General features: G+C 45.8%; 1 protein-coding gene across 1 annotated transcript in view; it reads right to left on the reverse strand.

Annotated features, from left to right (window-relative positions):
* Positions 1–9,901, reverse strand: part of DAPK1 (death associated protein kinase 1) — a 153,078-nt gene extending 143,177 nt beyond the window's left edge. Inside the window, exons 1-2 of the mRNA XM_081151680.1 lie at positions 9,532–9,901; positions 8,521–8,690 (exon numbers count right to left, since the gene is read on the reverse strand). Coding sequence (XP_081007806.1) covers positions 8,521–8,582 — 62 coding nt within the window. The 5' untranslated portion in view covers positions 8,583–8,690; positions 9,532–9,901. The remainder of the gene's footprint in view (positions 1–8,520; positions 8,691–9,531) is intronic.
* Positions 9,902–14,642: the final 4,741 nt, after the last annotated feature.

Consider the following 14,642-nt stretch of genomic DNA (forward strand, 5'->3'; position numbering starts at 1 on the left):
GCGGCCAGGAGAGGGGCTCTACCCCGCTGCGGTGGGACAGGAAACAAACCGAGGGCATCTGAAGCCAGAGGAGCTGCCAAGGACAAGCTCGGTGGACGTTTCGGCCTCACTGACAGCAGTGGATACCCCGAGTGCGAAGACAACATTTAGAAAGAAAGACAACTTTCTATATTCACATGCCAGTACACAGTGGAAATTCCTGGCAGGCTCTGCCTTCAATTATACTGATTTATATACCAATAAAATAGTATTTGTAAGACAGCAAATGACCTCCTGGAGCTTTCTGGCTTACCAAATTTCTAAGGGCAGCTCCTCCGTGTATCACGTGCAATTCAGAGCCTCAAACCTGAGCAGTTAGCTGTTAAGTCTGTTCTCTACAGTATTCACACACCTAAAGACCCATAGCTTTGTTTTTGTAAAGCCAAGCAGCTTGTAACCCCCAGCCTATTAAATATTACACTCAGAAGGTTGCAGCCTTTCATCACTTTCCCAGAGACACACATTTCCGCGGCTTAACCATAAACCACAGATGGCAAAAGAAAAAAGGAAAAAAATATTGAGCTCTACATAGATTTAGGAGAACTTTTCAGAGGAGGAAGGAAACATTAGAATGGAATCAGCACCAACTACTGACCTCTCCTCTCCCAAGCCACTCCCTCTTTGTCCCCTGTACTCCTCAGCCACTTTTTCCTGCATCACCTAAGTCATAGCTACCCTCCTGCATATACAGCCTGGTCACAGACAGACGTATGAGTTGCTGGCAGACACACAGACAGGAAGCTCAGAGGAAAACCTAATCCTTTTCATGATGAGACCAAAAAAAGGAGGAGACATTGATTATTTCCCTACATTGCATTTTCAACTAGAAAATTCTGCAGTGGGGGGCCAGGGACAAGAGCAGGGAGGATTAAAGTAAAGGCTTAAAAATCCTGGCACTCTTTTTAAGTTAAAAAGGAAAAGTTTGCATAGTTTCAAAGGTACCATTTTCTAACAATGAACTGTAGAAAGAATTATTCAACAATGGGAAAGAAAATGGGAATGAGCTTGTTCCTTGAAGGTGAAAACTTACTATATCAATTGTACTTGAGATATTTAAAAGCTAGCCCCATTCCTCACATTATATTTAAATAAGAATAATCAGACAGTTTTGACAGAAAAAAAAAAAGTGTCCCAAGAGCCATACTCAGAGCCAAATTTCTCAGCCAAAAACCATCAGGCTTATGACTATAAGCACCATCAATATAAACTTTTCAAACTCCAGCGATCAGCAGTTTACAGCATTCATTTGTTCAAACATTATGTTTTGCATCCAAAGTTGAATGTGTTTATAAAAGGAAAAACAACAACAACATTCTCCCTCTCCCCTACCTCTCCTGATGTCTCCAAATATACATTAGGTTATTGAATAAAATTTCCCAAGCTCACAATAGAAATGTCAACAAGTAGAATATAAGGGGAAAACCCCAGGGCCATTTCTCAGGGGTAAGCAACATTATACTTAAATGACCACAGTGTGATTTGTAAGCCACACTACCTCTCAACGTCACCGAAAAAGACAGAAGTGATAAACAAGAGTCACCGAGGATCACACTTGTCAGCTATCACCAGAGATTAGTTACTAGCACATGACTGTTTTGTTTTGTTTTGGACTGGGCTTGAAAATAAGACACAAACTATTTTAGGTTTTAGACTTTTTCATTGTAAAAACTTCTTAGCACATTAACCCCAGAATTGGAGTACAACCACACCTTCTGTTTTACCCAAGAAAAACTTACTAGACACAGTGATTTCAGACCCATTTTTGTTAGATGACGTAGAAACACTTAATGTCAATCTTTATCCCCCCTCTCCTATCTGAACATTTAAAGGAATTCACTTAAAATGTTGATTAAGCGATAAATTGGATTTATTATAAATAATTATACTTCTGTAGAATCTCCTTCAAGGCCAAGAGACAATGCATTCTGTTTTGATCATTTACAACAAACCAAAGCAAAACAACTAAGCATTACCTTTCACAGAGTCTCAAACAATCACACATCCGCCCTAAACCAGACAGACTAGTGCCACTTAATGAAGTGAGAAACTCATTTAGGGGGTGGCCAGAGTGGCAGGGCCAGGACTCTTACACATTACATTACTTAAAGGTTAAATAATAATAAAAGTGTTCTGTGAACTTTCTGAAAAGCTAAACTATTAACTCGGGGACTTGGGTAAAACTATGCCACACACTAATACCATTAATTACTGGGGCACAAGCCACTTGGAAAAAGAAAGGAAGATCCTGTGCCCCTGCAAGTTCTGAGGTCAAAGGGTCAGCCTCTGGCTGGGGGAAAAATGAAAATCTTCTGTGAAATGGTGCCAGTTACTTCTAACCATCCTCTCCAAGGCAGATGTTGAAATGGATGGTCCTTAGATGGTTGCCCAAAGTCACCTCTCTTAAAGAGCAACTTTATTTGGCTTCCAAGAAAAAATTGCCAAATAATAAGTAGTGTAGAGAACAAAATGCAAAGGCCTGCCTGGGGTTCTGGGTCTATGTCTTGTGACCTACTAACCAGCCACCTTGGGAAAGACACTTGACATGTCTAAGCACCGACTCGATGAAATGAGAAGGGGTGTGCTGATCACTAAGGCTTCTTCTAGGTCTAGATGACTAAGGGTGGCCCTCAGCAGCAGAAATCCCTTCCCTCCCACCAGTAGGAGGCTTTTTAAAAAAAATATATATATCTTTATTGATTTCAGAGAGACAAAAGGAGAGGGAGAGAGAGAGAAACATCAACGATGAGAGAGTCATTGATCGGCTGCCCCCTGCACGCCCGCAACTGGGGATGGAGCCCGCAACCCGGGCATGTGCCCTGACTGGGAATCGAACCCTGATCGCCTGGATCCTAGGTCGAAGCTCAACCGCTGAGCCACACCCGGCTGGGCAGGAGGCTTTCTTTGTCTCCTAATTAGAAATAAGTTTCTACTAAGAAGGAGAGACTTCCTGGCGTGTTTTCTCGTTGAAAGTGGAGATCGCAGGCCCATGAGGTTGACTAGTGAGATCAACACGCCTGGTTAGGTTAGGTACACACAGCTGTTGGCTAGAATTAAAGGTGAAGGTTCAGGACACATTTCCCAGCAGGAAACCAGGGCAGACAAAGTAGCCTTAATCTTGTCAGTCAAGTGGCTTAGGCCACATCATCTCCAAAGGAATCCAGCAGCTCATGTTTGTGCCTCACCCCGCAGGTGGCTTCCTTCCCCTCACCCCATCTGGAAGGGAATGATCTCTACCTTCAAGGACTTACAACTTTGTGGAGACAAGAGGACATGTCTGACAACATCACCTCTCCAGATATAACCCCTATATGTAATTACTGAAATCATCTGAGCATCCATGGCTGCAAGCTTATTGCATGTTTTTCACAGCTGTACAGGGCTGTGACAATGCTATGGGGCCTTTAGGTTCCTAAGTGGCTGGGTAAGACACAAACTTAAGATAAAAGAATATAGAGGGACCAAGAAGTCAGCCTCAATGCTCCTTGGTTTCTCCAGCAATAAGAACCTCCCTAGGTTCCTGGCCCCCTGGAACCTAAAGTATGCCTGCCTGGGTGGTCCAGAGACACATCCCCAGTGCTAGCAAGCAAGTATTCAGCCAAACTGTCACCCACAACCACCATCATGCCTTCCCTTCACATCCTAGAACTTCCTAGAGTGCAGAGAATTTAATAATCACACACCATTACCTCTAATACATATATCTGAACTTGATCTCTCTAAAACTCTGCAGCCTTTCCAATCAGAGGAAACATCTGAGAGCCCTCGGGAGCAGAAAGGAAAGAGAAAAATCACATTCAGTACATTTCTCCAGGATGCTCTCACTGGTCAGCCTTGTGAGCCTGCGTTTCCCACGCAGGGAAGTCTCTCGTCCCCCCATGGGCACAGGAATGCCAGGATTCTCAGGACTCACTCCTGCAGCCCGCAGCGAACCAACTGAGAGATGTACTCGGACGGCCAGGGGTTCTTACCACTCCATGTTTCAATTACAGTGCCTACGGATTTTATGCCTAAATGAGAATGTTTTAAATTTGAATTATTAGCTTCTAACAACCCTCCAAATCAATGTAAAATATTTAATGCTCCACCTTGTTTTGTTTAAACTGATCTTGTGGCTGGAATTTTTTTTTTAAATCCTCACCTGAGGATACTTTTCCATTGCTTTTCAGAGAGTGGAAGGGGGAAAGGGAGAGGGGGACGGGGGGGGGGGGGGGGAGAGAGAAACATCAATGTGAGAGAGACACACTGATTGGCTGCCTGCCACATGTGGCCCCACCAGGGCCTGGGAACGAGCCTGCAACCGAGATACGTGCCCTCGGCCGGAATCGAACCAGGACCCTTCAGTCTGCAGTCCGAAAATCTAACTACTGAGCCAAACCAGCTAGGGCATGGCTGAAAATTTTGGCTGCTGTGCACATTAGTGTTCAGTCATAGAGAATGAAAAGCAAAAGAAGCTTTTATTTTTATGAGCTGCAGCCTTTCATATTCTAAGTTCATCTTCACCAGAGACATCATTTATTGAGGACCATATACATGTGTGTATACATACATGTATATATGTATACACACACACATCTGCGTATATTTGTGTGTGTGCTTTACATATATTAATCCATTCATTTAAGCAGCAAGCATTTATTGAGCACCTTGTGTCACACATCTAATTAGGCATTAGAGATAAAAATGATGTAAGTTTGAGGTCACAATTCTGTGACAACCTGTGGGGAAAACAGATAATCAAGTAAGTAATGACTAGGCAATGTGGTAAATACTGTGATAGAAAAAACCAGTTATTAAAAATAGTATCTTAGGCAGTGACTATGTGTCATATGTTTGTAGCCACTGTCTCTAGTTCTCACAACATCCTGCAAAGGTAGGTGTCTCTCCACTTTCCAGATGAATGTGCTATGGATGAACCACACAGCACGCTGCCTCTCTATCAGCGTCAGTATCGGCATCGCCATTTGCATCGTAAATTCCCATTCTGGTCTCAATATTGCATCTGCCAACCTGCTTAACTCACCCAGGCATCAATCAAAGTCTGCCTGGTATTATGCAGCACACTGCACACCCTGGGAGAAAAGACCACCTGGAAGAACTTTCAAGCTGGCTACACGGATAACACAAAGCAAGGATGGGCATGGCACAGGGCAGTCTGTGGTCATGGGCCAAGGGAGTAATTCAGACAGCAAGTCATTTGGCTCCTAAAAGGGAGAAAGCATCGTGGGGGCATTTATTCAGGAGGTGGGACCCTGGTCTTAAGATCATGTAAGGTCAGTAAGCTGAAGAGGGAAGAGGGCCAGGCCCTCAGGATAGCAGTGTTCGGAGAGGTGCCCAGAAAGCTCACAGGTTAGGCTGAACCACAGCCAAAGGTGTAACCGGAGACCAATGGTGGGACAAGCCAGCCTGCAGTTGCCCAAGTGCCAACTGATAAGAGATGTTAAGGCAACCTGGGGCATTAAAACAACCCAAGTATAACAGCAGATGGAGAAATCTGCATTTATAAGAACTCCTCCCATAGACGACTACATGAAATGGAAGTAGTTCTTTGTTCCACCTCCTGGGATAGAGGGTAAGACCCCAAAGGACCTCCTGGAGTTAATACAGAAGGTCACCAGTCTTCTAAAGATGATGTCCATTCACTGTTTCCACTCCGAAGGTGTGCAAGTTCGAGGCCAGAGAGAGGTGCATTATTTAGAATCAGAGTGGAGAGGCTGAGTGCTGGCAGAAGTGGGTCTCCCCATGACCCTTTCCCAGAGGGCTTCCCTTCCCCAAATTGGTAAGCAGACACTTAAAAGAATATTGAGTTGCAGGCCAAGTTATTAGCCTGCCTGGAACACCCACATGTCTCAGCCAGTCCTGCAGATGATATCTGTATTTGTTTAACTCTTTACTGCTGATAAAATACTTTTACATGTGTTAGAAGACTTGATTTTCACAACAGCCATGAAATAATCACTAGGCCTCTCATTTTTTAGATGAAGATCCTGAGGGTCAGAGAGGGTAAGTGACCTGTTCAAGATAATAAAGCTAGCGGGTTGCAGAGCTGATTTTGGACCAGGTATCTGTCCAGTGGTCTGTCTGTTGTATCACTAACTGCAATAATCAGACTTTATAAAGTTCTTTAGAGTTCAAAGCAAGCTCTTACAGCAATCTGGGGCAGTACAAACAGACACACACTAACATACACAGACAGATAGACCGACTGACAGAGACACACAGATCCACCCACATACTCATTCTCATACATACTCTCTGTTTTCCTGAAAGTAAAATAACAATAATAATATTCTCCTTATTTGAAAACCTATCTTCCCTCCTCTAGCTGTGGCCCTTGTCTCAGTACATTTTTAAGGTAAGTGAGGGGCTATGATTTAGATGGCTGATAATTATAGTACCTAGGTGAAGTCTTAAATCCTAGCTGTTGGTCTGCGTATAACTCACCACTTAGAACAATTTGTGTGAAATATCTGCCCATTTCCATCTTCTCCCAGTCAACTCCTGCCTCCACCCCCAATCTTCTCTCAGGAACACATGAAGCAGCATCTTTCCTACCAGTCTCTCTTACATCAGGACTTGTTTTCAGGGAGTGGCTATTTCCAAGGCAGGCATAAAAATCATAGGACTTGAAAAAAACTTCAAAAAACCCCCAGCCATTTAACCCATTTTTAGTCAAAACCAAAAGATAGAGCAGCTGGATAGGGCATGTATACTTTCTTTTTAAAAATCCCCAACTCCTAGTTTTTCAGAGAACTTCTTTCAAAGTCAGAGGTCACAGAAGTTAAATTAGTGAAGAAGCAATTTGGCAATTATTCTTGCAAAGTGGAGAAAGTCATACACAGAAATGCAAACAGAGCCAAAATCAAAGCGAAACACTAGTGACAAATCTGCAAACCACCCCAGCACAGAGGCAGAGGGCTTGTCCTCACACCCACAAAATGAAGATCACAAAATCCTGGTGCTAGCCACAGGGAGGCCTCATTTTTTCTTTTTCTTTCAAATAACACATAACTCTATCCAAAAGGTCTTAATGAAAATAAGGTGAATAAAGCAATCATCTCACCTAATTTTACCCATCTCTCTATAAGAGAATTTATATAATCAGGCCACATTACACAAACAGAATTCAAATACATTTTTTCACACCCCCCCCCAAGGAAAACTCCATATGCCACTCATCTTGCCGAAAACCGCAGGGATAAAGTGATTTAATTCTCGTTAAACCAAGTATTTCCACCACATACTTGTAAACCTTAATCTTAAACATATCCATGAAACATGATTTTTGAGAGCTTTCCTTCTGATTTACTTACTCAGTAAATCTCCAATATATAGTAAGCAACTCCAAAGCCAGTGATGTTCTCAGTCAATACTAAACATATACAGAAATATGCTGTTACAGTAACTTTTAAAAAATTGCTTGCATTCTGCAGTATTATTTGAACTTGTAAAAAATTTTAGTTAAACTCAACTTTCATAATTCTAAGTAATCTGGGGTGTGGTTGTTTGTAAGTTTCCTTTTCCTAAAAAGGAAGCTGATATCAGGACATCAGATGTATATGGAAAAATACATATTTTGATACAAGTGTAAATCAATACATACTTTTTTTGTTTGTTTAATGACTCTTTTGCCTACTTTACTCATAATATAAATACACTGCAGTAAAATTCCACATGTTGAATTTAAATGTAGGTGTCAAAACTAGTTTTTTTCTTAAAGTTAGATGGGAGTTCAACACACTCTGTCAAATACCCAGTCAAGGGGAAACCAATCCAGTCCTTAGACGCCCCCAAAGAAATCATTCTCTGTTCACCTAGAAACTGAAAGACTTTACACTCAGAATCACAGCTCTCACAGCAATGGAATAGGCTCTAAATTCAGATAGCCGTATTAGACGCTCACTCATTGACTTGTTAAAAATTTAACATTAGGAGTGAAACCAAAGCCACCACTAATACCAATTGGGCAATTAAATTCCTGGTTTGAGTCCGTTTCAAAATCCAAACCCGACATCAACATCTGGCAAGTCTCCATAGAGGGCACAATGCTTGTGCATGTTACTCTGAAAATTCAGATGGAAGGAAAGAATGAAGATTTAAAAAGCCTATTAATTATTTTGTATTCTCTGTTTTAATTACACAAGAGCTGACTCCAGTTGCAATTGCATCTTAGTGTGTGCCTCCTTGTGTCACTGACTAGAGTTACTGAAGACAATTCAATCTGTTCTTGTCCAGGGGTCTTGATCAATACACTCTGCATCATAACCTAACTGAAACTGCCTCTCCACACCCCCCCCACCCCACCCCCGCCCCTTGGAGTATATGGTTTATTTCTGGCCCCTACCCCTCGCTGGGTAACTCTTTTCTCTAGAATGTGCGCATCTCCTGGAAGGGCGAGGGAGAAGCATTTGTTCGCCGCCCACTGCCCCCAACGTTATGCAGTCCCACAACTCTCAGAGCAGGGGCCCCTGGCACCCCCTGTACCTGCCAAGTTCCTCGCCGGTGTCGTAGTAATCATCCACGTTTTCCTGCCTGAACACGGTCATGATAAATTGTCTCGCCTCACCGAAGCCCAGCACACTTCAGCTCTGCTTCCCAAACCAGCACCACCGCTCCTTCGCCTCCATGGGCCCCTCATGCATCAGTCTCCAGTCCTTAAAAAAAAAAAAAAGGCAATCATATTCTAATAAAATGACAACCCGAAAAGGAAACAGACCCCCCCAGGGCTAAGACCCGCTCGCTGAAGACCACTTTTGCGGAGCTGCCCCTCCCGCCAGGTGGAGAGGAGCACCCTTTGTTAAAAACCGGGCCAGGGGCGTCCCCAGCCCCGCACCGCCGGCGCGCTTGCGGCCGGGCACAACCGCACCCCAAGATCCGAGTCCCCGAAAGCAGGGTGCTCTGCACTGATAAGAACCAGCTCCGGAAGTCCCTGGCTTCCCCATCTTCCTTTTTTCTGCACACACGCCCACTCAGCTCCCCCCTCCAGGGGCGCCGCGGAAAAATGAAGCGCTCGCCCGAGCAGAACGCGCCCGGCCGGGAGCATCCCTCTCCATCAGGCGGCGGCGGCGTGGCCCTCGCGCCCCCTCCCGGCTCCCGCACCTCCGCGGCCGCCCCCTTTCCCTGGAGCCAGGCAGTCCCTAGAGGCACATTCCTCGCGATTCCCGCTCCGTTACCCCGCCGACCCGGCGAGCAACCGCCCGGGGGAACCGGGGAGGGAAGGGAGCGGCCGAGGGAGGCGCGGCCGCCCCACGCCGGCTTCCGCGCCCCGACACAAAGCGCTCGGCCCCGCCGCGCCACCTGTTCCCACCCGGCCCGCGGGGCTGGGGGGCGCCTCCTGGCGGCGATCCCACTTCTGCCCGCGGCCAAGTTTCCCCGCCTCGGCCTTCCCAGTGGCCCCGGGCGCTGCCCCGGCGAACCCCGCCGCGCTGCGGAGGCGAAAGCAAAAGCGGGCGGCGGGGCCCGGGAGCCGCCAGGGAGCCGCGCGCGGCCACTCACCCGGGCGCCCGGGAGCTGCTGCCCGGGTCCCTCCGGAGCGCTGTCGGAGGCCGACCGCAGGCGCCAGCGCCGGAGACGAGCGGGGCGGCGGCGAGAGCGCGGGGAGGGAGCGAGTCGGAGGCGCGGATCCCCAGCGCCGCCCCGGCGTCTGCACAGCCGGGCTCTCCCGCTCCGGCTCGGGAGCAGCCCCTCCGCTCCCCGCCGGCTTCCGGGCGATGGGCGGCCCGCAAGCGACCAATGGGGACCCCGCGGGCGGGCTGGCTGCACGGCCCACCCACCTCCGAGCCGCCCGGCCGGGTCGGTGCTGCGGGTGGCGAGCGGCGCTCGCTGCTCCTCTCTGCTCAGCGCCCCGGACTCGCTCGCTCGCTGTACCGCGCACCCCCCGCACCCCCCCACTCACCCCACGCCCACGCCCAGATGAGACCCGCGCAGCCGCGCACCGTGGGCGCCCCACCTGTGACACGCGGCCGCGCTGCCCGCTTCGGCTGCGTTCCAGGGAAACGCGATTCCTGAGTCCGGCCAAAGTGATCGCGGGCTGTGTGCCAGGAACAGTGCTCGCCACTGGAAAATCGCCGGGACCAAAATAGATTAAAAAATAAATCCTGCCCCGGTGAAACTTACATTCTGGTGGAGAAGATGTAAGCAAATAAGATTGTTTTCGAAGAGATCGGTGCTATTGAGACAATAAACAGGATAACTGGATAGAGGCTGAGGGGGAGGAAGTGGGGTGCATTCGATGGAGAGGGTAAACACCTATCCTCTCCAGGGAAGGTGTTTTGAGCTGGTAACAAGCATAAGAAGGGATGCAGCCAGAGAAAAATGGGTTGAGGTCTCAGACGCCCAATGGAGCAACAGAAATCGGGGGTGGGGTGGGGTGGGGGTGGGGGGTTGTGCCCAATACATTGTTGGCTGCTGATGAGCTGAAATGTGGCTAGTTCCAAATGAGGTGTGCAATAGTGTGAGATACATATTGGATTCCATGACAGTATGGAAATAAGAATGAAAAATATCTCATAAGGGCTTTTGTATTAACTACATGTTTAAATGATAGTATTTTGGATACATTGGGTTAAATAAACTATATTATTAAAATTAATTTCACTTTTTACTTTTTAAAATGCAGCTTATTAAAAAATATCAAAGTACCAGTGTGGCTTGTGTTACATTTCTGTGGGCTGAGCTAGCCTGCACACAGAACCCATATCTGGTGGACACCCCTTATCCATCTTCTGTACTTCTTACCCCACGTTTCCACGAAGCCTTTGGGTGTGGGAAACAGAAAGGATGGTTCCCCCATGGGGACTGCTAGGGATCCCCAGAGAAAAGCCCCCACAGGGAACTCTGTCTTCCTGCCTAGAATAACCAAAAGCTGATGTGTGATGCCTCTGAGATTTCAGATCCACAGCATTGTTCAAATTCCCAGATTTTCTAAAATGGAATGATTTAAACTCTCTGGTTTAACAGAAAATTTCAACCTTAGAGATTTTGATCTGTTGGGGGGAAAAATGCCCTCAGACCTTATGTCACAACCTTCTCCTAGAGAACATTTCATTTAATGGCCCACAGGAAGGGCACATGTTCATGAGACAGAATCAAGAGAAGGGTCTAAATTAGGAGGTGGTATGAACCTAAGTTGTGGAGTTTGAGAATTAATACAAAAAAGAATCTTGAGAAGTGAGAAATAGTAAAAAATAACAAAAAAGTGATTCATCTAGGGGGAAATGCAAACATATACATTTGTTGCAGTGAAAATTAAAATGCAGATGTTTGGGAGAAACTTGGAAAGTGCTTATGGGTGACTGCTTTATGGATAACATTTTTCCTGCAAAATAAATGTGTTTTTCAAGGCAATGAAAAGAACTGGCTCCCTTTGGGCACTAGCATGTCTTTCCTACTGTATTCGACATGCTGATCACAGGAGATTTTCTGGCGTAGTGAAAAAGAGCATGCACTTGGGAATCACAAAACTGGATTAATATTGGTGGAACCATTTAACAGCTGAATGGCCTTGGATGTGTCACTTCACTTACCCTGAGCTTCATGTCTGTGCTAATTTAGGCAAGCATTTTAGAGAAGGAAAGTGTAGTAGTTGAAAAACATACCCAAAAACTCAGTCAAGAAGTAGATTCTACTTCCCTTTCCCTTGAATATGAGTTGGCTCTAGTGCCTTGTTTCTAAGAAAATATGGTGGAAGTGACACAGTGTAATGTCCTTCCAAGGCTAGGTCAGAAGGTGTTGGGGCTCCTGCCTGCCTGCCTCTGTCTGTCTCTCTCTCTCTCTTGAACACGCACTTTCTCGCTCTCTCCGCTCACTCTGGAAGTCGTCAGCTGCCATGGTTACCCAGGGGCTGCCATGTGGAGAGATCACAGAAAGAGAGAAGGAAGCCAGCTGTTCCAGCCCTACCCCCAACCTCAGCTATTTACGTCTTTACAGCCCCAGTTCTATAAGCAGAATAAATGGTGTTACTGTTTGAAGTCATTATTTTGGAGTGGTTTGTTATACACCAGTAGATAACTGATAAGAAAATTACAAAGAAAATAAGAAAACTTAATTTGTAACATGTACCGGGTCCCAGGCCAACTAAATTATTCTCTCACTTAATCCTCAAATAACCCCGTAAATTAGTTTTTTTTCCAGTTCATACTTATTCTTCTTAGTTTCAGTTTCAACACCTGCAAAATGGGGGCAATAATAGACCCTTGCGTATTTCTCACAGTTGTTGGAAGACCCTAAAGAGATAATGCATGAAACAAGCCTCTGTACATTATAAAACACACAAAATGTTGGTATTATATTTTCCATCATGTTTCAACAAGAAGAGCTCCAAGGAACATCTCTCACATTGAAGATGACAATACAATAGCCCTGAAATGTTGAGATTCAAGCTGGAAAGGAGTTTTATGAAAATAACTGATGATATGGACGATAAATTATGATAAATGTGGTGACAGCATTTAAAACAGACTCAAATGTAGAATTTAGAACATTATTTTATATCTGTTATTAGTCAGGATAAGATACCTATTGTTGTAAAACCCAACAAATATCAGAGGTTTGACACATTAAAAGTTTATTTCTTGCTCTCAGCACAGATGTTTGCAAGGGGTAGAGAAAGGGCTCCACTCCACATGGTATTCAGGGACCCAAGTGTTAATCATTTTTTTGGGCAAGGCCTTCTAAGATCAATCAAAGTGAACCACGTTAGCTCAGTTCACCTTTGGGTTACTTTTTAATAACATGCCTTTGGCTTTTAGTAAGGGTTCATATTTTTAAATGTCCTCACGAGAAAGTTTCTGCACCCATGGTTTTCCTGTTGACTGTCCGTTATTCAATTGAGTGCCTCTTGCACAGGCAATCCCGTGACTGATTCTAGTTCCTCCCAGCACTGAGTGCAAGGAGAACTTATTTTTTGTGAGATGGTGAAAATTATAGAGCTTACTCTGTTCACCATTTCCCCCTGGATTCCAGAAAGCATGTGCCCAGCTCAGAAGGTACAGCCCTCCCAGTAACATCCAATTCACTGTGTTCTCTGAATTAATCAATAAGCATTTATTATCCAGTCTATATTAGATGATAAGGATGCAGAGATAAAATAAACATTCTCTGTCCTCAAGTAACTCAGTCTACTGAGGAAGACCAATGAACAAAGAGACAATTCCAGTAAAGAGTGGTCGTGCCAGGCATAATCCATTTGCTTCTCTAGATTACTATCTACCCTTCTCCACTTGGACAAGTCAGCAGGCTGAGCTGTGAGACTTTTTAAACTGGTTCCCTTGTCCTCTGGCCCCCGGCCAGTTTGGCCAATGGGTTGTCCTGGCATGAGGTCAAGTAGAAGGGAGGAGAGTGAGCCAGGACAGTCATTTTCCTGCTCTTCTCTCTGTGAGGCTGCCTCGGTCACTGTCAAGCAAAGGTCTTCGCTCCTCACCAGGTAACTTCTTCTACGTGATTTTCTCTGTCCAGGCTTTGCTAACCACTCTCTCCTTGTCTCTTTGGACCTAGAGTTGGTGCCAGCTCCACTGTTACTAACCTGTGTTCCTGCCTCAACTCTTACGGCTCCCCTGCACCTCCTTGAGTCCCCCTCGTTTGGGTGTGCCACCTCTTTCCTCTGTGCCCTTGGTCACTAGTGTAATGAGAGAGGAATCTCATTACACTGTGGGAACACGAAGGGACGGCACTTAATTCAGATAAGCACCAGGGATGGAGGGAGACCATAGGGGTGAGCCTGGGCTTTCAGGAAAGTTTCATGGAGGAGCTGACATCCTGGTAAAAAACATGAAAGAAGAGTAAGCGTTAGCAGGAAAAAAACGGTGAGGGATGGGATGGTAGGGTTGGGAGACCTGGAGGGTGTCCAGACAGAGGAAAACAGTGAGGCTGAAATCACAGGTGTGAGAAAGACAATGGCTCATTCGGGCATCCGAAAGTAGTAAGAGCTCCCGCAGTGAAATGCAGAGGTGAGAATAGAGAGGGATGGGTCTTTTCCACCACACCTGGGACTTGAATAAGAGTGGAGAGGTGGACCAGAGTAGATTTTGAAGGTCTTGTCCATTATGCTCAACACTTGGGTCTTCACTCTGAAGACTCCTGGATGCCCAGGGTTGATCAGTGCTAATCTGTCCCACCCTTGGACACGGTGGGTAGAGAAAACCTATAAGATACTTGAAGGAGGTTGAAATCGTGGGGCTTGGTATTTAAGAAAAAGGACAGAGGCAGGGCAACATCTAAAGTTTTAGTTGAATGATTAGGTAGACTTTGCTGCCATGTAGGCTGAAATACAGGTGGACCAGCTGTTTGGGGGGAGAGAAAATGTCTTGGAGATATGAAGTTTGAGGTGCCCTTGGGGTATCTAGATGATGTCCAAGAAGAGATGGGTGTCTATGGGATAGGTGGGTGATTCTGTGTATACGAGGGTACCCTTGGGCATGAAGGTAGGTGAGGTCACCTAAGAACAGGATTCAGAACTAAAAAGAAGAGCACTAGGGGCAGAACTCTTGGGAACAGAAGCATATGAACCCAAGCACATAGAGGGGAGAGTGTACCTGGCTAGTAGCTATAGATGGCCAATTAGTCTCGTGAGCAGCTATGGATTTACTTATATACCCTGGGCCAGAATC

This window comes from Miniopterus schreibersii (assembly GCF_964146895.1).
Source record: "Miniopterus schreibersii genome assembly, chromosome: 11".
Taxonomy (NCBI): Eukaryota; Metazoa; Chordata; class Mammalia; order Chiroptera; family Miniopteridae; genus Miniopterus; species Miniopterus schreibersii.